At 40.2% G+C, this 25,657-nt stretch overlaps 1 protein-coding gene across 2 annotated transcripts in view; it reads left to right on the forward strand.

Annotated features, from left to right (window-relative positions):
• Window positions 1-25,657, forward strand: part of CUX1 (cut like homeobox 1) — a 317,286-nt gene that overhangs the window by 137,800 nt on the left and 153,829 nt on the right. For both annotated transcript variants that reach the window (XM_007421772.4, XM_007421774.4), the window contains exons 4-7: window positions 6,655-6,733; window positions 19,921-20,058; window positions 22,600-22,723; window positions 24,431-24,507. In XM_007421772.4, the coding sequence (XP_007421834.1) occupies window positions 6,655-6,733; window positions 19,921-20,058; window positions 22,600-22,723; window positions 24,431-24,507 (418 nt within the window). The remainder of the gene's footprint in view (window positions 1-6,654; window positions 6,734-19,920; window positions 20,059-22,599; window positions 22,724-24,430; window positions 24,508-25,657) is intronic.

Consider the following 25,657-nt stretch of genomic DNA (forward strand, 5'->3'; position numbering starts at 1 on the left):
TTCGGAAAGAATGCCTCTTCAAAGCAGAGAGCTGGAGCAGAATAAAATTAAATTTGTTAGAAATAGAACTGTGTGTACCAAGAATAAAAAGGAACACAGTAAACTAGAACCTAATTAATATATTGTTGAGAGACTGAGATTATTATTTCAAAGGGCTATGTGCTAAAAGCTGTGGAACTGTCTTAAAATACCATAGATTAGCCTCTCTGAAAAGTTATCCCATAACTGGCATTATTACCAAAAGGGCCCTTTCCTCAGGCCCCTCTTCCCCCAAGTACCTTAAATTGTGCTGCCAAGATTTCATGAGGGAAGAAAACTATTGTTTTTCAACAGTTGAGTGTATAATGTTAAGCCCAAACAAGTTGAAAAGTGATATATTGCTAACATTCTGAGTTTAAATCACCTACCCCAAAAGCCTGAAAAAAATTCAGCCTAGCTTCCAGTTACATCACCATGTCACTGGCTATGCCCCCTATGACCTTTGAGATTGAAGATATCAAGAAAATGGAAAATGAAGCCCTCAGCTACAAAAAGGTTTACTTCCAGTACCACTAAGGTGGGCAGTCCATAGCCCCAAGATCTGCTTGTACCCTGAGATTATGCCACTCAGTTTTGGCAACAATATGGCTGGCTTTTCTGCTTGTGTCTGCCCCCTTCCCCCAATTAAAGTTGAAAATGGGAGGCAATCACCTCTCCTATCCTTAATTCCTCTCCATCTTGAAATATGGTCCAAAATCCACCCCATCTCACACAATGTTTTATTTTAGGCTGCTTTTTTTGTAGTGCAGTTGAGGGATTTCAATAGAAGGAATGAATGGGCTAGTTTCCCAGAGATCTCCCACTTCCATTTTTATCCTTAAAACCCCAGAACAGAACAAAAGCAACAATAGACCACAAATAGACCCCCTGCCCCCTTTCAGCAATCACTAGGTTTCTGCTTGCAGCCTTCCAAAAGGGAAGAAGGATGAGTTTTTGCCTGTAGCCCTTCAGACATTGTGCAGATTTGTCCTAGATTCTATACCACATCCCCTTAGTTTATGTGTCTGGATGGTGGGGCAGTGTATCTGAAGAGGATCTTATGGTTTATGTAGGATCAACTAGGAAAAGGCATGCTTTCAGATAAATATGCCATGCCTTCTAGAGCTATAACTATTAAAAACAGTTCTTTATATTGGGTCTAGAAACACTGCATGCTGTGGACTATCATAGTTCAAAAGGAATTCAATCCTCTAAGCAGTGCTGGGACACAGTTTTGAAAAGTTATTAATGAGAAAATCATTTACATAAGCTGGTCATGACTTTAAAAAAAAATCTGGGCCAGACTGACTATTGTTAAGGAAATGTGAATATTAGGAAATGGAGTGTCTGAACTTGTCTTTGTGATGTCATGAAGCAGCTATTTTTAAAACTGGGTAAGGATTTCCTGAGGTCATCAATATTCTTTTCATGTGGCATGGTAGGGCCATCCAAGAGCAACAGAGGAGTTGCTAATTTGGAGCTAGCCAGAGGGCAGAGACTCTGAAAAAATGTGACTAGCAGTGCCTACCATTCTTGAGTTTGCATTTGGCAAGGCAAGGGGATGTCAGGCTAAATTCTCCTGTTATTTTGAATAAGGAGGTTTCCATTAAAAATATTGCAACATTGATGGGCGAAACCCATTAGTTTAGCAGGAAGGGGTGTTGAATTGGATGATTAACACTGTGCAGGAGAGAGGATGCACGTACCTTTCACATTGTTGATGAGGGTCACAAAATCCTACATTGTTCATTGATGAATGCTGGACAATAAAATAAATGTATTTGTTCTCACAAATAGATCTATATAGTGATTCTGTGATAGTGATGGTTAAGATGTGTGGAAGGAGTAATCTGGACGTTCCTACATGTTTCAAGAGGAGATATGAGAATGGTTGGTTTATCTAACTTTCTCTCCCTAAACTTAATAGTTTCTGAAATCCTACAGCACAGCTTAGTTATAGCACTAAGCATTAATGAAAACAGTTCCTTACTTTAATGATTTTGTATACTTTTATATAGTCTAGTAACTGCAATTCCCTGGATGGTGTAGAACTTACTTAATAAAGCAATTATTAATTTATTAATAAAAAGAACAGTATTAACAGCAACATAAGAAACAGCATAAGCAAGATTAATAATCAACATCAGCAACAACAATAGCATTAAGGACTACCATACAATAGCAGAGAAGCAGTGAAATTCTAAAGAAGATTAAAATTGTGTTTTAAATGCCTGGGAATTCCTTCTTCGTCCTGTTTCTGGATATTATAGAGTATACAGTTTTGCCTATAAAAATCTGACCAGATTGGATTGCATAGTAAAGGTAAGCTTTTGTGTTGCATTGTTCTTTTTTAACACATATACCAGTGTAACCAGAAAAGTTACTGACTGTAGGATGCTCCAGGACTAAGACAACTTAATCTTGTTCTGTTTTGTAGCGCTTCCTCCATTATTAAGTACCTACTCCCCATCTCCCCATTGCCAAGATTCCTTGTGTTGAACTTTGCAAACCTAATTAATCCAATTTTGTTACTTTACATTTGCTCCATGATGGCTCAATTAGAGTAGCATCAGAACTGTGGTTCAATATCTAAGCCAGCTTTTGTAATTGGAACCACATTTTCCTTCTGAAGAGCTGCAGCTGGTTTGATTCTGCTCAGGCAGAAAAAGGATATAACCTTGCATAACATAGGAAATGAACGGTTGAGAGAGAAGCCAAATTCAATTTCAGTCAGATATTTTGAGGATAAGTCCATGATCTATGGAAGCAAGGGAATGAGAAGTGTGTGTTTTGTGGAAAGCACTGTCTTTGGCAGTCTATTAATCATGGCCAGTCTGGGCGCTTCTTGTGCTGTTGCATTAGCCCAATTTTGAGTAGAGGGGCTGGAGAGCAGCCAAACACTCCAGAATTTAACCTCTTCAAGCCACAAAGCTGCATTTGCTGTTGATTAAATGTAGTGCAACAATCAGGAACAATGCAGGTTGTGCAGAAGGGGCAGTTCTGAGGAGCAACTGCTGAGCTCAGTGATTACAAACTGCACCAAACACTGGAAGTCAGTGGCATACAACCAAATCCCAAAGAGTTTCTTTCATTGATTTAGGCTCCAGGTTTTGAAGTCTTTTGATTACAGTGTCTCCATCAGCCATTGTGATAAACCCCAATCAATCTTGGAGCAAATCTGATAGATCCACAGGATAATTGATATCATTTAATGATCCCCTAGGACCAGCTGTAATTGCATGTTGTGATTTGCCTTCTAGCTGAGTTCATTGCTGTCGCAAACATAGTTCCCATTATAGTTGTAAATTTCTTCTCCTTTTAGTGGCTGGGAGTGATGAAAGAAGGGTCCATGAATATAACTCCTTTTAGGTGAAAGAGTTACCCCAAGGCTTGTAATTTTCTCATTATAAACTATTCCCAAGGTCAAATAGTAGTTTGTTTTATTAATTATAACAATTATTTATTATATAAAATATTTTTTCAGTATATGCATATTTGCACATTTAGAGTATTAAATAATTTTATTAAATCATTGCAAAATCTGAAGATTGAGGAGGAACATTCGTTTGTGGATGATCACTTTGACTTAAGAAATGAATCTGAATTGATCCTTTAGCCATATGGAGTAGGGTGAGAAATAATCAGTGGAATTGTAGGTCTCTTTTGAAACAGCCTATGATTGATATGATGCTGCGTAAAGCTAATCTGAGGCTGAGAGAGTCTTCACCTTAGCCGGACAACTCTGTGGTAATTCAAGGAATGCCAGACAAAGTTACAATAGGTTGCATGGTTCCTCTTTAAAGTATTGAACAGCTCCTAAATTGAAACAGTTGGAAGTTACTCATATTCTGAAATAGAATGGAAAGCTACATCTTTCCAATCCATAAGTTGGAAAACGGTGGAGGTTCAGCAGAGAAGCTTGGCTTTTCTAGAGAAGATACCTTTCTTCCTTCTGTAACAGAGAAATGAGTCTACCTTATCATTTGCCCCTGGCACATTATGTTTGGGAAATGGCATTGTCATGTATATGGGTATTTTGGTGGCCTCTATATTTTGTGGCATTGCAAAGCTACAAGCCTTTAAATCAAAATCTTCAAAATACCTTACATTTATTGCTTCAGTTTCAGACTTATTTGTAGCTTCCCTCCATCATGGTATTTTGGAACTGCAAGTCTTTGAAAAACTGAGATCTTCCTCAAGGTGCCTTTGAAATAGACATGTTGGAAATATCAGTTAGGTTTCATTTTCCAATGATGTGGCTCTATTCCTGCTCTTTTTCCATTCAGGGTATGTGCCACCAATGACCTTCTCAAGCCTTGATACCTGTTCCATTTCTCATGTGCATTAGTGGCTCAGTTGGCACTTTACAAGAAAGAGCATTTCCCGTTGTGTTGCCCAACTTGCAGGTTTCATCTAGCTCTTAAAACCTGAAAATGCTGGAAAAGTAGTGCCAGTCTTTGGGTGTTCATTTCTAATTCATTCAGAAAAGTTGAATCAGGAGAAAGCTGCTCTCTCTTTGCTTTTTTTTCTTTTCTTTTCATTCCTGAGATAAATAAAGCACACACTGTGGCCTAATAGTCCATGATGTAGGTTTCGCTGTTGGCATTAAAAGCAAAAAGGTGCATTTATTGATTGCAGCACAGCTGATATTGTACCTGTCCAGTAAGTAAATGGTATATCATGCTTTATAGCATGGATTGTTTATCGTGGAGCTGCTAGGCTGTATCACTTCTCAGGCTCATGTGTTAATGGCTGGAGTGAGAGACAAACCTGATTCCAAACTATAAGCCGTGTTGGTGCTTGGCATTAATAACATCTTGTTGCTTCTTTTATTCTTGGTGTATCATGGTGGTGTTTGAAAAAGATGGGTGAAATGATGACTTCAGGCTTTTTAGCATTTTTTAAAATAATTTCGCAAACGAATGAAATTGAATTAGAGGAAGGTATGTTCCAGCTGAATGTTAGAAAAGGCTTCCTAACAGTAAGACCAGTTCAACAGTGGAACCAATTACCTAGTGAAGAGGATCTGTTCAAATGAAGGCTAGACATCCTGTTGGTCAAAGATGCTTTAGTTTGGGTTTGTGCACTAAGCAGGAGGCTGGACTCATTAGTCTAAATAGCCTCTTCCAGGTTCTTAATTCTAATGTGGAAGTTGTCTTTATCTGTTTTACTACTTTTGGATTGATAACCCCTTTATCCTTCATAGAATACCCAGCTACAGTTGTTTGCAGTTTAGGCACTCCTGGTCAAACCGTGAGTTATGGAAATCATTGCCACACGATAGTGTTAGCCTCCAATTTAGGTGGGTATAAAAGGAAATTAGACAAATTTATAGAGATAAAAGTACTAATAACTGCTAGACATGATGGCAACAATTAGAGGCAGTGTGCCTCTCAGTGCCTGGTGCTGGAAGTACAAAAGTGAGCTCACCAAGAGGCATTTGTCTTAGCTTTATGGTGATAGAAAATTTTTAGGTTTTCAGAGATTCAGCAAAGATCTTCTTTTGTTTTTCCTGAGAAGGAAAAAAAAAAGCCACCCTTTCCTAAAGCGTTTGAGGGCTATAATGATACTAATGATCCTGTTGGTGGTGGTCCACCATCAGTGTGCATAAAGCTTGTTGACTTAACTTTAAACTGCCTTTCAGAAAAGGGGCCTTACAGGATTGCAAACCATGCAGAAATACAAATATACGTACCCCAGAGGTTTTCTCTGGAATTCAGTGTTAGAAACTTCTCATCTGTAGATTTTCATAGTAGCATTCCAAAACCCAAGGACTAGCTGCTGCAGGAGTTCCTAGCAATTGTTTGGGGTGCCCATATTAAATCTTCACTATGGCCAGTAGCTCTAGGCTTTCTCGTGGAAACGGCTGCTGAAGGCATGCTGCTGCAGCTGTCCCTTGGTGACTGAAGTGGTAGCTATTACCAAATGATAGTTGGAGGAGGCAGGAGTCTGATGATCATGGTTTGTCATCAGAATTGTTGGGCTGACTTAAATTGTTGACCTGCTGACTGGGGTCCTATAGGAGTTAGAATCCAAAATAATTGGAGAGCACATCGCCTTGTTATAGATGAAGATGGATGTGAATGGCGAAGAACAAGTGTTGATTGCATTTATACCTAGAAATGCAAAATGCATTCAGCCATGAATGGCATAAGTTAAGCCATGTGCTTGTTGAACTGGGAATCCAAGTTATTTTTGGTCTTTCCAGTATTCTAGCCCAAGTAAAATGCCTAGTGTTGGGCATTTCAGAAGCTTCTCTAAAGCAGTTTTTTCTGGATGGTCCTTCCACTGCCCCTATTTTGTGTTTCCTCTTAATGACAGGAGTCAACTATAGCAGTGAAAGATTTATTGGTATCCTAAAATTAGGTGCTTGCACCAAGTAAATGAAAGGCCTTCCAACTGGAAGCTCTCAGTTCCTCACTTTAATTTTGAAATGAACCATTGGCACCAGTAATGTTCTTGCAGTCATTTATTCAGCTACATAGTATACATTTGTGTATGATTTGGGAACTGGTCCAAGACTCATTCTCCTCTCCTCTCCTCTCCTCTCCTCTCCTCTCCTCTCCTCTCCTCTCCTCTCCTCTCCTCTCCTCTCCTCTCCTCTCCTCTCCTCTCCTCTCCTCTTCTTTTTTCCAGATTGATGCATTAGGCAAAAGAAGCAAAGAAGCAGAGGCGGCGTTCCTGAATGTCTACAAGAGATTAATTGATGTTCCAGGTATGCTGACTTATTGTCCTGTTCTGAAAAGTAAATATGTTTATAGCTTAAGTTCCATTGGACATTTTCACCTTTGCCTGGTGGTTGGCTGCATGTTTAAGAGGTGTTTCTACTCAACTGTTGCCTTGCCTGAAACACTTTGTGATAAAAAAAGAGAGAGAGAGAGAGAGAAGCAGGGGATGCTAGCTAGCTGAGTTATTAGAGAACTGATTCTTTAACTCTGTCAGTTTTTCTGTTCATATTCAGTTCTTTCAAGGTCAGACATTTTCTAGGAGCTACTGTGAGTATGGATGGCTGCATAGCCTTTGAAGATACAAAAGACACCGGAAAGTTTATCTAACAATGCACACTTTCATATGCCTCCTTCCAGCTTGCTCTCCAATCTTGAGATTGACATGATTAGGAAATGTATCTTGAAATAATGAGCCTTGATTCCCTGATGTGGCTTACTATAATTATAAAGCAAGATGTATTCCTGTGGGTGTTGGGCTTTTATTCCTAGCATTCTAAATTCCGGGCTCCTGTCCCTTTTTCTACTTATATTTCATGTATGGGATGTTCTTAGGCCACTCAGTATAGCTGCTCCTTGTAAATTCCACTTGTATCCATATCAGAGATAAAAGGAATTTGTAATGCAAGCATTGAAACACTATTTGGAGTATTCTGCTGTGCCTTTTACTGATAGATTTTAGTTGGAATGCACCCAGTAATAAATATTATTGTGAATGGTTTTTCTCTCTCATTGTTTAATAGTATATAACCTGTTCACCAGTGAACAGTAATGTTTGAAAATGCAGATGGCCATGGCAGACATGGTTTGCCTGGATCCAGCCCTTCTAATTGGTGGGATAGGTTAGCCTGTGCTTATCCAGTGTACTATCCTGCCTTCGTAGAGGGGAAAATATTTGACTAGAGCATATGTGCACAAGAGATATGAACAGGCCCAGACTCTGCTGTAATCATCCTACTTAAAATCTGGCCTATGTGGATTGGATTTTATAGAAGTAGACCTCTAAGAAAGTTAGGATGATAAAAAGCTGTCTTAAACCAACTCAACCTTTTTCAGCCCCCGTAGCCTAGTAATTTCAGTTACTGGGGTCTTTCCTTGGTCTCTGACAGTAAATCAGTAAAACAAGCAAAACACTAAGTCTTTTCCCAACCTACCTTAGAGGTGGTGGGGTTTGAACCAGGAACGTTTTAACATAAAGCCTGAGCATATACATATACCTGGCAGCACTGGGATACAGGCATGCTGGATGGGTGCCAAAATATGCTTTCAGAGGCTAGAATGGATTCCATGGGAGTATTTACACACCACTTATATAAGTAACTGAATCCTGGGAATATTTGTTGAAATGGAAAGTAGTGAGTTTTTAACGATACGCTTCTGTAATCCTGTTGTTGACATTATGGCTATGTTTAGTTGTTTTTTCTCCTTTTGCTCTAGATCCAAGCATTTTGGGAGGGAACATTTGTTATTATTACATTTATTATCCTTATTTGTGGGTGGGAATGACCATAGTGATAAAGGGAAGAAAAAGTCCATTCACCTATTGGGAAACCAGTTTGGAACAGGAAGTTGGGTACATTTCTTAAGCATACCAGGCTCTAACATGTAATGATATTGTACCATTTCTTAAATGTTTAAAAGTCTAATGTTCATCATTCCCCCTGCCCCCACAAATTGTTATTGCTGTAAAAATTGATTGGCACTTTTGTGGTGTATTCTGTGGCGGTGAGTTCCAGTGACTGACTGAGCATGTTTATGTCTCTAGTAAGGGATGGGGGGGGAGGGGTAATTTTGCACATTATATAAATTCCTCAAGTTTTTTTCCTCTCCTGAGGAGCCAATGATGTGATATACTTAACTGAAATAAATACGTAAATCAGTGAACTGGCAAGCATTTCTTGGGGTGATTAATGTTCCATTGACCTCCCGTGTTATATTCATCTGATACTCTGCTGAGCTGGTAAGGCAGCATTTCATATCTAGCAGTATGTCAATGTGTTATTTCATAAAATAAACGAGTAATGCAACACATTAATAAACACAAGTTGTTGCCAACTATTGTGGCAAAAGGAATAAGGGGTCCAGATTAGGTTGCCCATGTTTCCAGTTTTAAGACTTTGAGCACCTTAACTGTAGCACAAACCACTTCTATCCTGTTTTTGGTACTTGCATGATACATTTTAGTAAGTCATGAGGCCAGAGCTCCAGTCTCAGATTTGGGGTACTTTTAGCTGATTTGTGGTTTCTGTTTATCCCCAACTATTTATCTGACTTTTCTTTTGTTATTGTCCTAATAATTTTTTTCTTCCTCACCCCCTTGAGCTATTATTTTCTGACAAAGCCATCACTGCAAGGATACAAAGGTGACTGTTGAGGATAAACCATCTCCAAGAAAAATGTCTGTTTGACAGTAGATAGGACCCTATTATAATTTGGTCCTTGTCCTGCATTCCTAGTTGCCTGTGTTCAGTTATAATATAAATGTATTAAATATAAAGCACCAGTTTTAATTGGTTCGCAAACCTATGCTCATATTTCGTCATGGATTCAGTTTAGTTCAAGGCCTCCCTTTTGCTTTGTGCAAGCATGGTTTTGAATACCATTCACCACAAACTTGTCCGTTTCAGGCAGCATTTCTGACCAAAGAGTTTCCTGATTTAAAGAGTTGTAGCATTCCTGTTTTAGAAAACTTCTACAATTAAATAATTATTCTTCACTAGCTCCCATTCCAGAAAGAAGAACTCTGTTGAGAGTAGTAACAGTTCTAAGGAGCAGATCTAGGGATGGGACAAAACAAAATTAATGTTCTGTAGTCTTTAGTAGGTTAAAAAACGTAGAGCTGCAATCCTGACATCCAGGGGAGGAATCAGTGTAGTTTGTATCTTTTCACTGATGGGCAAGGAGGTGGAAAATTTGATCCACCCTAGGCAAGCCATCTCAGAGAAACAATAACGCTCCACCCTCAATGTTGCTGCACCATCAGTGCCCTGATGGTGATAAGGCCAAAAAAAGATAGAGGATCTGAAACCTTTCCATGGAATTCAGGGGAAAATTATACCAACCTAAGAGTTTGCCATAATGCTTATTATATGTTATATAACATTTAGTCTCCAAGCCTGCCGACACGCAATGCCCCTGACGTCTTCTGATTCTTCAACTCCATGAGCCTGGCAGAGCTTTGAATTTGGCAGTTCCTCCATCATGGATAATCTTTTGTCTCTAGTCTGGCATTGCCAGGTGGCGAGAGTGCAACTTCTTCACAAAAGACCCTCTGGGCAATGTGGATTCATTAATTTTCTGGGAAATAATTAATGAATCAATTATATCAGGAGGCATTTGAATATTCAGAAGCCGCAGTATAATTATGCTACTTGGTCTATGATGCATTTTCATTTGTGGAAGAATGTATAAGAGCTTATTATGGCAATATTTGTGTATTTCCACGCCTGCCTCTCCTCTTCCTCATGATGGTTCTGTAAAGTAAATAAAGCAGAGGAATTGTGAGTTGGCCAAAGCTGGTGTCCCAGGTCTAAACTCAACATATCCTGTCCTCTGCTCTGCATCATCCCCGAGAATGCTCTAGTTGAGCATTCCTTTGCTTATCTTTGCTATATTGTCTTTGTGTGTGTCTGTGTGTGTGTGTGTGTGTGTGAGCCTGCCATAGTTATGGATATTGTTGAGAACTCCTGAGGGCAGAATAAAGGGTCACTTAAGACCCCCTTTATGCCTCTTAGTGCTGCTGATTTATGCATTTGAAAAGACTTGCTTGAGGATACTCTCTTCCCCATCTCTTCTTTCCCAGCCTTACCCCCCTCCTTAGTTCTTGTGTGGGAGAGAGATTTCTCGAAAGAAAGCAGGCGTTGAGCCACTTTTGCTTGAAGACCTGGTTTTGGAAAAGCAGATACAACCTCTCTGAAAGGATTCGAAGCGCAGAGAATGAATTATTTTTAGAGCCAGCTCTTCGGAAGCACATTACCAGCTGTATAAAATATTAATTGCCTGTGTGGTTCTGCTCATGTTTCATAACGGTCTGTCTGACTGTTGTCAGTGTTACACAGGCCTATAATGAAGTCCTTTTGTTTTAGCATTCAGCGCCCCCCCTCCCCCCCCGCATCCCCATCCAACACCAGGAGATGAATGAGTTACCATTTGGCAAATTGGAATTTAGCAAGATAAATAGAGATAGCCAGCCTTGTTGCATTAGAGCTTTGTGCATCTAGCGTGTATTGCAGTTAGGCAAAAATATTACAGCTATGTTGGTTATGGGATGGCTCGCAGTATTTGCCCTGCTGATGCAACTGCAGATCCACAGTTTAAGTGTAGATACTGGAAATTTGAAGGCTTCTGTATAAATGAGTATTTTACATGGGGGAGGGGGTATTTTTTAAACAAACCCTGATAAAATAGCTCTGCTTTAATGAAAATCCATGGGAAAGATATTTTAAACAGCCTTCTGGTTCTGCTGAGCAAACTCCAGTCTTTTAATTTCCAGTTCACTCCATTAGCACAGGGAGATAGGCTATTTGCTAGAGTCCAAAGAGCATGTTCTGCCTCCTAGTGTGCTTGGGAGTGCCAGAATGTCCAACCAGCCAATGGAAAGTCTCTGTGGGAGAAACGCTGTCGTTGCCCAAAGCAGTAGGGTGGTGCAGTCTTCTAGAAGAGGCCTTGGAATGCTCTCACCTGCTGTATTCCAGGCGTTGTTAAGCTGAGACAAGGAAGATGCACGTACTCCGTTTCTCGGAACTTAGACTTCATCAGTTCCCAGAAGTGATCAGGGTTTACACCTTCATCTTCTCACCCCTGATAATGGCTTGCTCACTCAGGGCAGACAAACAGGCATCAGTGAGGAGGGGCAGCAGGACATAGTTCTGAATGATTGTTTGAGCCATTGGAATTCTTTACATAGTTATAGATCTTTCTGGCCTTACTCAAGCATTTTCCATTGTGATTAATTCCTCTCTCCTTCCCGTTAGTAGACCTGAGCCAAGTTCTCAGAAACTAGAAATGAGACAGCACAACTGTTTATAGATGGCACAACTTTGAACAGCAAAAGAAGAGCTTATATTTCCCCATTGAGTAATGGGAGCATTAGGCAATGAATAAGCTAAAGCCCTTCTCTCTGAAATGCTTATTTTTCTGCCTGCAGGGACTTGTTTTGAATGGAATGACCTTCAGTCACATGACTGTCCATCAACATCTAGGTGGCTGTGGGTAACAGCACATGCTTTGTGTGCAGAAGACCCCATATTCAGTACCTGGAATTATCACGGTTGGGTGACTGATGATAGGAAGATCTCTTCTCTGTTTGCAGAAAAACCTATAGAGCCATTACCAGTTAGAAGAGACAGTGCTGGGCAGATTGGCCAATGCTCTAACCCAGGATAAGCTACCTTCCTAGGTTAGAAGAAGCAGGTTCTTCTTGCCACAAACCAGCTCCTTCAGCTAAGGCCCCAAAACCCTCTTCTCTCTGCTGTTCCAATTCGTGCTGTATTTATGTGTCCCCTTTCCTCCCTGTCTAGAACTGACCCTTCTTCGTTCTCTCTCTCTCCCACCCACCCACCCTCACCATTGGTTCTACTTTTTGCCACCTCCCTCTGTTTTTCTCCCTGATGTATCACCATTGTGTGCAGCTCATTCTTGCTTTTAAATGCTGTTGGCTCGGCTGTAAAATGTGAACTGGAGTTTTCGATTCAGAATTGGTCTCCCAGTTGCCCCAGCCTGTTTTAACTGTCTTTTTGGACAGCAACCTAACTGGAAGGCAGGTCTTATTAATGTATGAACGATGCCTGCTATTTGAGTCTTTGGTTGGGTTTTTCTTCCTCCTCTTCATCCCTTTAGATTAAGGGAACAGGGAAACAATCCAAGAAGCAGTAGTTTTATACAGATCTCCTCTTTCTGCTGGGATAGGATTGCTCTCTTTTTGGCAATGACATGGGTGGTCCCAGCATCCTCCCCATCCTGAGGGATTGTCATCATTTTTGCTCATCAGCATGTTAATTGCTGTATGACTAATTATGCCCTGAATTTCAGTTGATTTTCTTAATGAGACAGCTGGGTTAATTATGTAATCATATGATTACATTCGCCTAAAGTGCCCCAGTGCAAAGCAGTCCACGTGGGCATGTGATGTCATTGTGGAAGCAGGACTCACAAGAGGCGCATCAAACACTTTACCTAACAGCACAGGCAGGGGAAGGAGCAGGAGAGAGCAAGCTCAGTGTTTTCTTTGTAAACACTTTTACAGCATTTATATAGTTCAGGCACCCTTCTCCAATCTGAGCCCTCCAGATATAGGGAGACTGCTTCCAGAATTCCCAGGCACCCAACTCTGGACATTTGGGAGCTGCAGCGGTAATACAGCTGAAAGATACCAGGCCAGGGAAAGGCTAATTTTGGGCATTTGCCATGAGTATAGAAGATTTTTCCAAACTTTGTATCCTTTTACCCCCAAACTCACTTTTGCCAATTTTGTAAACCCTCTTGCATGCTGGGGTGTGTTCTTACTTCGATTAAAATGGGTGGCATGCTTCAGCCTTAGGCAAAGTAAAATAAAATTGTACATCTCATATTTTAATTTGGTGGTGGGGGATGATACCCTGTGTTTCCTCATGGAGTTCAAGGCAGTTTATGAGGATGATATATTTCAGTAAAAAAAAAGCAGAGCATGAAAAGCTCATACACAATTGTAAAACCCAGCAACCAATTATTTAGAAGACTGTTATTAAACATCATATGAGACCATTTACCGATCTTATTTTTTTATTTATTTATTTATTTATTTATTTATTTATTTATTTATTTATTTGATAAATAAATAAATTTATATAGCTGCCCATCTCACCAAATGTGACTCTGGGCAGCATCAACCAAATAAAACAAATGTAATAACTGGCAGGAAAGTTTGTCTGCTTTCTGGCCTGTTGGCCTCCTTGTTATCTATTCAGTCAGCATTTGGAAATGGGAACTGCTTTCTGGAGAATGATGTTTTGGGCAACCCTCCATGCTTTCACTAGAGCAGTCTTTTCAAACATGGCAACTTAAAGATGTGTGGACTTTAAGATGCTGGCTGGGGAATTCTCAGAGTTGAAGTCCACACACGTTAAAGTTACCAAGTTGAAAAACACTGTACTAGAGGATCCCACTTTATCCATTCTAATGCCCTCAAGGGATCCCAAAATCTTCCCATTCCAGGCACAGGAAGGGGATGTCATGGCACACTTACATACCTTGGTGCAGAGCTTCAGGATTGCTATTCTAAAGCCCAAGTTGATGAGATGTTTCAGGAAGCTCAGCATTTGGCAAAAATGATAAGCTAATTGTACTTATTGGAACTTTTGGCTTGTTAAAATTAAACATAAGAACCCTGATTAACTGTACCAGATTTTGTGCCAGAGTGTTCAAAATAAATGAAAGGAACTCATTCAACAGCATGGCTAGGATTTTGGGGCTAAGTCAGGATACTCCACCCTTGAGGCATCCACACAAAAATCTGCTTGATATGTATGACAGTCGCTCCAGGTCTTGTTTTCAGTGAGATGGTCATACTGTGTCTGGGTGGCAAATGTGAGTTTGTGACAAAATGCCCTTCCACACATGGGAAAATAGGTTAAAAACCCTCTGCACAGGGCTCAACGTGGATCCTAACCCAAAGCCTGAGAGAACAGCCAGGTTTTCAGAGATTTCTTGAACATCATCAGGGTGGATGCTGTAGGAATCTCTGGAAGATGCTGTTCCAGAGGGCAGGCACTATGACAGAAAAGGCACACTTCCTGGATTTCAAAAGATGAAATGTTTAATGGAAGGGACCTGGAGTGTGCTCACTTTGCCCAGTTGTATAGGACTAGCAGGAACTATTGGAGATAGGCAGTCTGTCAGGCAACCAGTTCTTATGCCATGGTTTTGCATGTGTCAAAACCATGTCTCTTCATGATAGTATTTTTTTTTTTTATTGCAAGTTTAATCCCCATGTTTTGTGCCTAGTATCTCTAAGAAAAATGGAGAGAAAAAAAGATGTTCCTTTTTTCTCTCTCAATTCCTCCCCTACCCCCTACCCCATTTCAAAACGTTTTTAGCTTTTTGTTGGAAAATATAAATGGCACCAGGAAAAGTCTCTGGCTTTTACGTGATTGCTGCAGAGCAACTTTTAAAGATTGTAGTTTATACATTTTATAATAGCTTATAACATTAGAGTATGCTCTATGAGCAGTGGTACATTTAGGTTCCGACGTTACACGTGTAAGAGAACTCATTGTTCTACCTTGGGTTGTTTGCATGTACCCAATTCTTAGTATAGCAATGCTTATACAGCTACATATTAAAAGGCCCTTTGCGTAACTAATTTTAGGTACCCCCATACCTCTTCTTCAACACTTCTTGCCTTTTGAGGTTTGAAGCATCAGAGTCATCAGGCTAGCATGGAAATGAAATCATGCCATAGTCATTATAACTGTGCTTAATTAAGTTTTTTTTAAGAGAAGCTATACAAATTAAAGTGGAGAAGTCTGTTTCAGCACAGCCTCTTTAACATATCCCAAAACAGTATTCAAAGCTGCTGACATTTTAATCATTCATCTCAGCTTAAGCAAAGTTTGGAGCTTAATACAAGGAGATGGTTTTAACATTCTGCTCATACTTTATTCTGTGACTGTTTTGCTTCTTTGACATTAACCTTTAATAGAGCTAAATTAAATATACATATCCTGATGAATAATTATGAGAGTGCCAACATTTTTACTTACGATATAATGCTTTCCAGGGATTTGGAAATTTATTGACTAAAGGTTTAGTCATTATTCATTTTATAATGTAGTTGTAGGGAGGGAGGGAGCTGGTGGTTGATAGAAATTCCTGGTTAATTGTAGTCTAGGAAAGCCTTGCTGATTTACATAATGTGTGAACCTTTCAAATAAATATACTGGATATGCACCGGGCATACAGTATGTGTGCATCTTCGATAGAGCATCTTGATTCCTGTAACTGCTCTATTTCTGTGCTCATGATTGAAATAAATGCAAATTCTTGCCTCTATGTTTCTTCCTGATACCTAGTTTTGGTTTGGAAATGCCTCAGTGTACATAAGTGGCTACCATAAAATTAAATGAATGATAAGAGATGTAACTAACTTTTTGGCAAATGTGCTGCATTCTGAAAACTCTGCTTCCAGTGTGCCTTAAGAATAAGCACATGTTCTAGGAGGTGTCTGTATTTTAGAATACCTTTTAGAACACTGCTCCGTTAAGATTCAGGGTGGTTTACTGTTAGTAGGTTACTAACAGGGTTAGTTGTGCTTGTAAATCAGTCAAGGCAGTGCACTGGTCTACTGGCATGATGTGATCCTCGAGTGATGGTTCTGAGGACATTTTAAGAGCAGGCATCTAGACCAGATTAATCCCTCCTTCCATGGATTGATCAACTATCCATTGATAAAAATGCCAAAGACTCTTGTAGTACCTTAAAGATGAGAAGGTTGATTCTGACATAAAGTTTTGCACCTTTTCCTGTCTGAGCAGTTAAGGTGCTTCAAAGGTCTTGGTTGGTTTTGCCATAACAGGCTTACATTGCCCTGAGAACCCACCAGTAGTACTATTGTATTCTCCAGATTGGATATTTGCTTTCATGCAGGAATGCATAGCTACATGAATGAGAGGTAAATTCTTTTTCTTGTATTACTTAGGCAAAGGGATAAAACATATTTTAAAAAGCTTCAGGGTTGGGCCTTTGGTTTTGCTCTAATAAACACTCATCACCTCTCAACCCTCCAGTGTACTTGATAGCATGGTCTGAGGCTAGGCTTTCCTGAGTTTTGGAACATGACACAGCCTCACCTAGCCATTTCATGCAGATGATCAAAGCATGAGCCACGCAGTAAGACCCTTGCAGGACCTAGTGTCATGAAGGCTGAGGCACCAAGCAGAATTCTCCCAACACTGTTTTCTGGAACCAGCCTTTTAGAAAGGAGCTGAGCCACCAGAATAATGTGCCTCTCACTCTCTGATCAGAGTGCCTGTCTGGAAAGAAATAGAAGTGTAGAGTGGGAAGGGGTCAAACTATCTACTTACTTCAGGAATCCAGGTTAAAGCATCCCTGTCAAGTGGCTGTCCAGTGGCATCAAAAGCTACCAAACAATCCCAGAGAATTAAGCTTGCTAACTCTAACCCTGTCCTTCCATCCTTTGGTATAGGACTACAGACCTGTCCGAATTTAACAGGCCTGAAACTAGACTGACATGGATCAGATGATTATTCTCATTTAAGAGCACAGAGTGGCATAATTAATTGCATTTCTATCTTGCTTTTCACCATTAAAAGCAGGTCCAAGCACGGTATGGCAACTAACATTCAAATAGCTTCACAACATTTACATTAACAGAAGGCAGGTTCTGATGGAATATTTAAAAAAAAATTAGCAAAAGCAGATCAGCAGTGGAACTAATTATTGAGGAAAATGGAGAGCTCTTCTTAGCTGATTATGTTTAATCAGAGACTGGATAGCCATGTATTGGTGATGCTTTGATTTGGATTTCTGTACTGAGCAGAGTTGGGCTTAGCAACCTAAATGGCCCCCTCCACTTCTTTGATTCTGATTTGCCCAAATAGATAATATTTTGCAATTCTTAAGGTCAAGATGGGTTTCCTCAAAGACAAACTCTCAATTACTTCTTGGAACTTCTCACTCTACTAAAGGATTTTGTTAAGTTGCAGCTGGGCAGTCAATTCAGCCAAGCTGATCAAGGATTGTACAAGAAGGTAATAGATCTCATATCCCATCTCCCTGTCTTTATGATGCTATTTCTGAATTTCATCCCACAGTCCAGCATTAGAGCACGTTGTGGACGTATTTGTAGATGGAACTTATGTATGAATTGTAGAAGGCCTTATTCCATGGTCTGCAAGCTAAAAGTTACGAATAATATTAAATTATAAACATTGGGATACTGTTGAACAGACATAAGAAGGATTTAAGGCCTGACAGTGGATCAGAATCCACACACTTCTGACTCCATCTATCCAAAAGTACTGATTCCCAGCTCACGTTGGTAGAGTAAACTTTTGATCAAGATTCTGTTTGTCTAATATCAGGGTTTTGTCTTTCCCCTGACTATCACCAAACCCTCCTTGTCTGTACTTCTTACAGCATCCATGCCTCTAGCTTGGGTAATAGGAACATTGGTTTGGAAAACATCCTCCCATGTCTTGTTCCAAATGTTTCTGTCTTTGGTTTTGCACCAGCTTGATACAAGCTGATCTATTTTAGCCAACCATATATCTACAGTATATGATACTGGACAATCCTTTATTTAGAGTCTTTGCCTCCCCAATTTGCCACTTTCTAATTGCTTTCCAAATCCTCTCTGAGTTAAACTGTATCTTAAAAAATTAAATCTAATGTAAGATTAATATTTTAACAGTGCTAATAATGAAGAGGGGAGGTGAAAGACTGCAAGCCTAGCCTAAAAACCACAAATGAGAAAGCAGTGTAGTTATAAACTATGCATGTGCTATGAGGACAAACAATAAGCAGCTCTGCTTTTTTTTATGCCTTGCATGATGGAGGTAATAATGTAGGAAGCCCTTGGTGAGCAAAGTAACACAATGCAGCACACCCTGCCTTTTTCTCCTCAACATAACCCAGCGCTGTTCTTCTATAAACTCTGGCACTGGACTGACATGTTACAAAGTGCCCAGGCTTGCATTTACTGTGTTAAGAGAGGTACAATGGGCTTATTATGTGTTTCCAGCAACTGAGGGTGGTCTGTAAAATTAATGATTGTGGCAGCTGCAAATTAAGTGAGCTCCCTAATATGTACTGTTGTTGATCCACCAAGATCAGTGTGTTTAAAATTCCTTGGTGGGAGACTAAATCTTCATAGCCATTTCACAAGTGATGCTGGCGCCCACTGCAGCAATGTACACAGGCCTGTTTTATGAGACCTTCTTGGATTCCAGGATTTTCCTGCTTTGATTGGCAATCTCATAACCAACTCAGCATCTCTGTTAAATGTTCTTCTGTAGTTTTATGTGGCAGGTGCATTGTGGAACCTCTTTAGGAATGCTTCACACATTGGGCTATTTAGATGTATTGCTACTGAGGGTCTGGTGATCACTGCAGATCTCCACTGTGTACAGATGGCTGCCTACTTTGCAGCAGCCCATACATGGAAAATAGAGGCCTATCTGCATCTCATATTAAATCTTGCTTCACAAAGCCTCCTCATAACCATTAATGATTCCAGAAAGTTCTCTAGCATAATTCTGATTATTGCCTATTCTGGGATTGCTAGATGTTAGAGCATAATTTGGAGGAAGCTGGCTTATGGCAAACTATCAACTTTACTAGCTGCCATTAGCATGAAAAAACTCACAGGTTGTGTACTATGTGTCGTTTTCCAGATAGCGGCCTGGATTGGAAGGGATTCCCAAAAATGAATCTCTAATTTCTGATTAGTAAACTTCACTAAGGTTATATATGGGCAAATTAGGGCCGGAAGGTTCTGCTTTTTTTTTTCTTGCATGCTTTCAATGTAAAGGGAGTAGGCTGTATGAAGTTGAGGTAGACTGCACTTTTTGATTGTTTTGGAAATGGCTATTAGACTCTGAAAATCAGCTCTCTCACTGTAGAGCTTAAATGTTCTACCCTTCTACTCTGAAATGTTATCTCTTAGAGAAGCTTGGGAGTGGTATGAACCTTGAAGAATGGCAATCCTGTCGACTTCCAGAAGACAAAATGAGTACAGGTACCACACAGTAAAACTGGACTGAGGCATCTGTGGCCCTCCAGGCATTGCTGAATTGCAGGTCCCAGGATCCCTCAATTTGGGGGCATGCCAGTTGGGGTTTGGAGGGCAATCATTTGTCTGCTTCTGTACCACTAAACTACACCCAAATTACAAAAGTGTAAAATTTAGAGTGCTGAGTGCATTACCACTAGCTTTGGAAGGGCTGGTGCACTTCTGTTTTTGTTAAAAAGTGTAGAAGATTTGCAGCTATATGTGATAGACTTGGTTTTGCTGGAGGGAACATGATCTGACAACATATGTATATAATTGTGTTTTCATTTGTGTGCATGTCTGCGTGTGCATGCCTGCACTTACAGTTGGCTTTTAGCAAGTGCAGCTTCACCAATAAGCTTGCTTTCATGGAAAATGAAATCAATCCAACTTCTTATTTCTCTCATTTAGATCCTGTTTCAGCTCTAGATCTGGGGCAGCAGCTCCAGCTGAAAGTCCAGCGCATGCACGATATTGAAACTGAGAACCAGAAACTTAGGGAAACCCTTGAGGAATACAACAAAGAATTTACAGAAGTGAAGAATCAAGGTAAGCTGGGATGTGCATCAGGGAGGGCTCTTTCCAATTATGTGCAAAAAAACCCCTTCCCTTCATTTCCAGAACATTGAAAAACATTAACTAAGTTAGGCTTTAGTAAAGAAGAACTAAAACCCGAATTTCTCAAGTATCATGACCAAGAAGCAGAATCTAAAAAGAATTTTCTCAGAGGGGAGGAGAGTAGGGGCAGGCTCAGTTCTTTGGGATTGCAGAGCTCCCCAGGTTGAGATTCCAGCCTGGTAATGCTTTAGGCCCCCTTTAGTTTAGTTTCAGAGTATGGCCTCCATGTGAATCTGTTTAATAGGATTAAATTGTCTTTTTTTTTCTTTAATGATTCAGCTGATATTTTGTTCATTTGCTTTTTGACATTCTGGTAGCCAATATTAAGACAAACCCAGTGCATTAATTTATATTTTATGATTCCAGCAACTTTCTTACGTACAAAACGTGTTGTTCACAACAAAAGCTAAGCGATGCACCATTTTCTCTCCAGAATAATCTGTGATGCTACCTTTTGCAGCCTTCACTGTAGTCACAGTTTGTTTATCCCTAGGGCAGAACACAGATAGTGAAGTAATGTAGGTTACTTATTTAAGTGGATGGGCAAACTGTTGATGGGCAAACTGCTGTACATGGAAAGGCTATTATCTCAAGGAGTAAGCGCTCATCTCCCAATATTGCTCCGGGTTTTGTTGGAGGAGGCTGAAAGGGAACTGATGAGCATGCCTGTATATGTGCCTTTGGAGCAAGGCACATCTTGAACCAGCAACGAGAAGAGGACCCATCCCAGGAAAAACCATTCTCCCTTAACAGAAGACCTGAGGTTGCCCAGAAAATGTCCAATTCTGGCCATTATGACAGCGGCCAAATTATTTTAGTACGTACAGGCGTGAGAGTGGTCAATTGCAAAGATGAGTAGCAATTTTAAACTTTTAGGTCTGTGATCAAATATCAAGAATGAAGAGTCTACTTCATAGCATTTCCTTACTCATTTTTTCTCACAAGGAATACAGCTTTATAACAACAGAAATGTGAGAACAACCCCTCCCCAACAAATCATGTGTGTTTGTATTTTTACATTCCACATCCTTTCTCTCTCACACAATAATTAGCGACATTTAGCTAAAAAAAGCAATAGTTTGAACAGTGTAGATCTGTAACTGCCTGTCAGAGCAGAAAATTCTTCAGTTGCTGATAGAAACTAGACAAAGTAAAGGGAATAACATAATGGATGTTCCAGAACAAGAAAGTCTGTTCTGTGCCTGCTGGATTTCCCCCTAGAAAAGGAAGGACACAGAGGGGGAGAGCCTGTCAACCATTCTCATACCCAGGGGAAAACATGGGAGAATGTACCCTGCTGGTGTGTGTTCTGTGCTCATTGTAAATCAGCACGCACATATACTATGCCCCAGGTAAAACAACAGCAACATAACTACAAATAAAAAATGCAATGCCCTTAATCACAAGCCAGCCTTTTGGTTTACATTGTCCCAAGCTTAGAGAGCTGAGTAGACTATCAAGAAAGAAAGGAACTTGGATTATGCCAAAGGTGGCAGAAGGAAAATGTATTGGATATCAACTAGATGTTTGTTCCCTTAAACAAAGAATGCATGCAAGTACTGGCATATTGACATTGCTTAGCATGATGAGAGGGCAGAGATGAGGTGAGGGGGCATCGTTCTCCCTGATGATAACAGATCTCTGTTCAAATGTCCTAGGCCCCCAAATATTTTGGTTGCTCCTGTCTGCTTCTCCACTCTATAGGTGCATTTCTCTAACCTGGCTTCTGCTGCTCCTTCTATCCCTCACAGGTTCTGCCCCTTTAAGTCAGCAGGGTCACCCTGTTGGCAAGACATTAAATGCCAAGAAATGGCTACTTCCTTAGATTTTCACCATTCACCAAGTGGAACTTCCACTTGGATGATCTTGCTTCAGGAACACATTTTGGGCTTGGGATGGAGAAAAGGACCACAGATCAATAGTAGAGCAGTTACTTTGTGTGCAAAATACCTGTTGCCAGTATCTCTAGGCAGAGTTAGGAATTCCTCTTACCAAAAGGCTGGAAACCACTGCCAGTCATTGTGGACAGTACTGAAGTAACTGAATTGATGATTGGTCTGGCTCATTGTATGGAAGCTTCTGATTATTCATCTTTACTCAGCATAGAGCCTAATTCAGGGGTCATTGATAATATTACAAGGTATCGCTGCTGTTTCATTTTTCTGTGCACTTGCGTTAGAGAAGCATATGCTACACTTCCTGACAAAGTCCATTGATCCTGCTCAAACCTTAAACATTTAAAGTTCAATTTAGTATTTAGGGAATAAAAATCTCCAAAGGGACTCATAGCCATTGATTTTGTGTCAGGGTTGAAGAGCTAAAGTTTTAAGTCACGCTGCTGCTGCTGCTGCTGCTGCTGTTGCTATACTGCAAGGCAGGGAGAACTCTCTGCTGTGCAGCCGTGTGTGGTGGTTTACTACTCATTTTCTTTCTCCTGTTGGCTTGTTTTCTCTTCCCCCCCTCCCCCCAAAGAGGTGACAATAAAAGCACTTAAAGAGAAGATTCGGGAATATGAGCAGACCCTGAAGAATCAAGCAGAGAACATTGCTCTTGAAAAAGAACAAAAGTTGCAAAATGACTTTGCTGAGAAAGAAAGGTATGTTAACATACGTGTGCATACAAACAAATTGTGCCCAAGTAGAACAGCGGCTGTTGCATGGTGATTTGGTACCAGCTGGCAATGGATTAAAATATACCCACCCACCCTGGTCCATTCCTCCTCTTCCCTGTCCTTTTTTAAAATCTGAATCTGACTTTAGCATCTTGAATAGAGTGTGAACTCAGTATGCATATCTCCATCCAGCATTATTGTTGCTAATGTGGCTATTATAATTAGTATATGTAACATATTTGACATCTTTTGAATATTCTGAGCGTTTTATATAAACACTCACAAATATGAATAAAACACAACATTTGACAAGGTGGTGAGAGCCTAGAGTTGTGATGGAACCAGGCAGCCTATAAATTGAATAAATAAATAAATAATCCGCCAGCAAACAATTATATTACATCTTTAAAGTTTGGTAAAATACCACATTTCTAAAAATTAAATTTGAATAGGTTGGGGAGCATAATTTCTGGAAATAAATTCTGCATCTGCCCCCACCCCCATTTTATCTTCATGGCCAGAGTGAGCATCAGCACATTTTCTTTGATTTAAATACTTGTAAATCAGCCAGCTGTAGCTCAGTATCATGGCATAAATGTTTGTAAAAATAACACTGTTACCCTGAGCTACAAGTAACCAGAACTATTGTGGCATATGCTGTTATGTGTTGGCCTCTTTGCCTATCAGGGCAGCCAGCTTCTCCCACTTAATTGCTTGGCCATTAGGGTTTCATGTTGAACTCCTTTGAGAGATGGGTGGCACATTGAGGTGGCCTCATAATAAATGCCAAATGATTTACACAGTAAATCTGGTGGAACATTTTGAAAGCTTGAGCTAAAGTGTGAACAATGACTCTGAACTGGCTCTGCTTTCGGTTGTTCAGAGCAACCCAGTTTTAAAAAGCTAAAGAAGAGAACTCTCCAATGTAGATCAGTGCAACTTTTTCAGATGCAGGGCTCGTTTGCCTGACTGGCATGCTGAGGGCTGAATTCCCAACACCAGAACAAAGAAGTGGATAGAGTTGGGACGAAAACTGAACATTATTTAGTTTAAATTTGGGTTGAATGCAATTAATGAAATACAATTTAATATAAGTACATGAATGTTGCAATTTTCCCCTTCTGCCTTATTAAAAATTACAATTCCATGGAGGAGCTCTGGGAGAGTAGCCAGAACTTTTGAAGGCATTATGTCTCAGGTTGTGCACCCTTCCTCTACCACCCATGTGCCATTTCTATGGATTTTTTTGTCCCTTTGGTTAACTTTTTCCACAGGGATTTACCATGAGAGTCTTTACATTTTATGGAGGCTCTGACAGAATATACTGGTGTAGATTTTCACGACTGGCATCAATGAAGCAGTTATGAGCATGTGGGCTGAAAGGCCGTGTTCTAGTTTTCTAGACCACACCCACTCAGCCCAAAAGCTCATCACTGCTCCAAGAGAACATTGCAGATGTACTCAGAGAAGACAGCTTCATATTGGTAAGCAAAAACTTATGTCACGTAATGCACTCATAACAAGTTCCATCCAAAGATGATCTCCTTCCAGTGGGAGAATTCCTTTGGTGTAACTCCATGTGTGAAACTGGTGTTTATTATTTATTCTAAACACACACACATACCCAACTTACTCTACAAGAATCAAACATGTTTTCAGATTCTTGGTGTGAATGTGGTTCTCTGTTTGCAGAATGTTGCAAGAAACGCAGATGTCGACGGCCTCAAAGCTGGAGGAGGCTGAACACAAACTGCAGGCGTTACAAACAGGTTGGCTGGTTTCCCCCTCCTGTGACTGACAACGATGGAGAAAAATAAGGGAGTGGGCAGGCTTGGGAGTTCATCCATGCAAGTGCTGCTTCAGCTTTTCAGCCTGGAGCAGCTGTAATGCTAATACATTTTGAAACTGGTACAGAGGCTGATTGATCAGTGTTTATTACAAAAGTAATATTCTACAATCATTCTTATTAAAATCTAGGAAGCAGGGTTCACATGAGGAAGGAGAATTGGGGGTGGGAGCATTTGAACCCATAGCACATCTCTTAGCCGTGACTTGAGAACCCTTATATCTCGGTAGACTTTAGCGGGGATGCTCATCAACATTTCTAGCCACTGCATATGAGCAGCCAAGTGTTTTAAGCAGCTGATGTAGACCACTGATTTGATGGAATGAAAGTGGTTCAAAGGTCTGGCCCATAAATGTCATTAAAACAATTTGGGCTGTATTTTTGCAGAGTGGAAGTCATTCTCATTTCTGCATTCCCAACAGAAATCTTTAGGTTGATCTGTGGCTGCTTTAGGGGCAAACATGGATGTGCTTACAGCAAAGTCTGTACATACATGCATGCATACATACATAAAACATGTAAGAAAATTATTCTTACATCTGCAAAAACATAACGTGTGAATATTCAGTAGTAGCAGCTACAAACCTCTTAGTGATGTAATGGTGGTCAGGACTGACAGCTGAATGCTGCGGTCTCAGTAAACATCTGGGATCCTTGAACCATTAAGGGCCTCAGATGGAGGGAGATGCCATTTAACAGTATCTGTCTCATCTCAGGATCACAGAGAGGCTTGGAGTGAGGTGGTGAAATTCTCTAACTTTGCCCTGATTTGATGCAACAGAAGGATTTTTCATTCAGAAAATAAATGCTTTTCTTCCTACTCACCCCTTTCTACCGAGCTTCTCTCTAGCTTATGCTTACCTACCAGAGCTGTGCTGTCCCAGTTACCTTCCCACTTGAAGTTGAAACAGGTCCCTGGATAAATGTGTACAAGTGGTTCATGTCACAAGAGCCCATCTGTAAACAACATAGAATTTCACTGGATGGTGCAGAACAAGATCTAGAAACTTTCACCATTTGTGAGAGAGAATGGTGGTTGGGTTTTGGTTCTTTATGTGTGTCTGTGTATTTTC

Source organism: Python bivittatus, unplaced genomic scaffold (genome assembly GCF_059951505.1).
Source record: "Python bivittatus isolate LINGU-HERP-01145 unplaced genomic scaffold, Pbiv_v1 ctg000690_np1212, whole genome shotgun sequence".
Lineage (NCBI taxonomy): Eukaryota > Metazoa > Chordata > Lepidosauria > Squamata > Pythonidae > Python > Python bivittatus.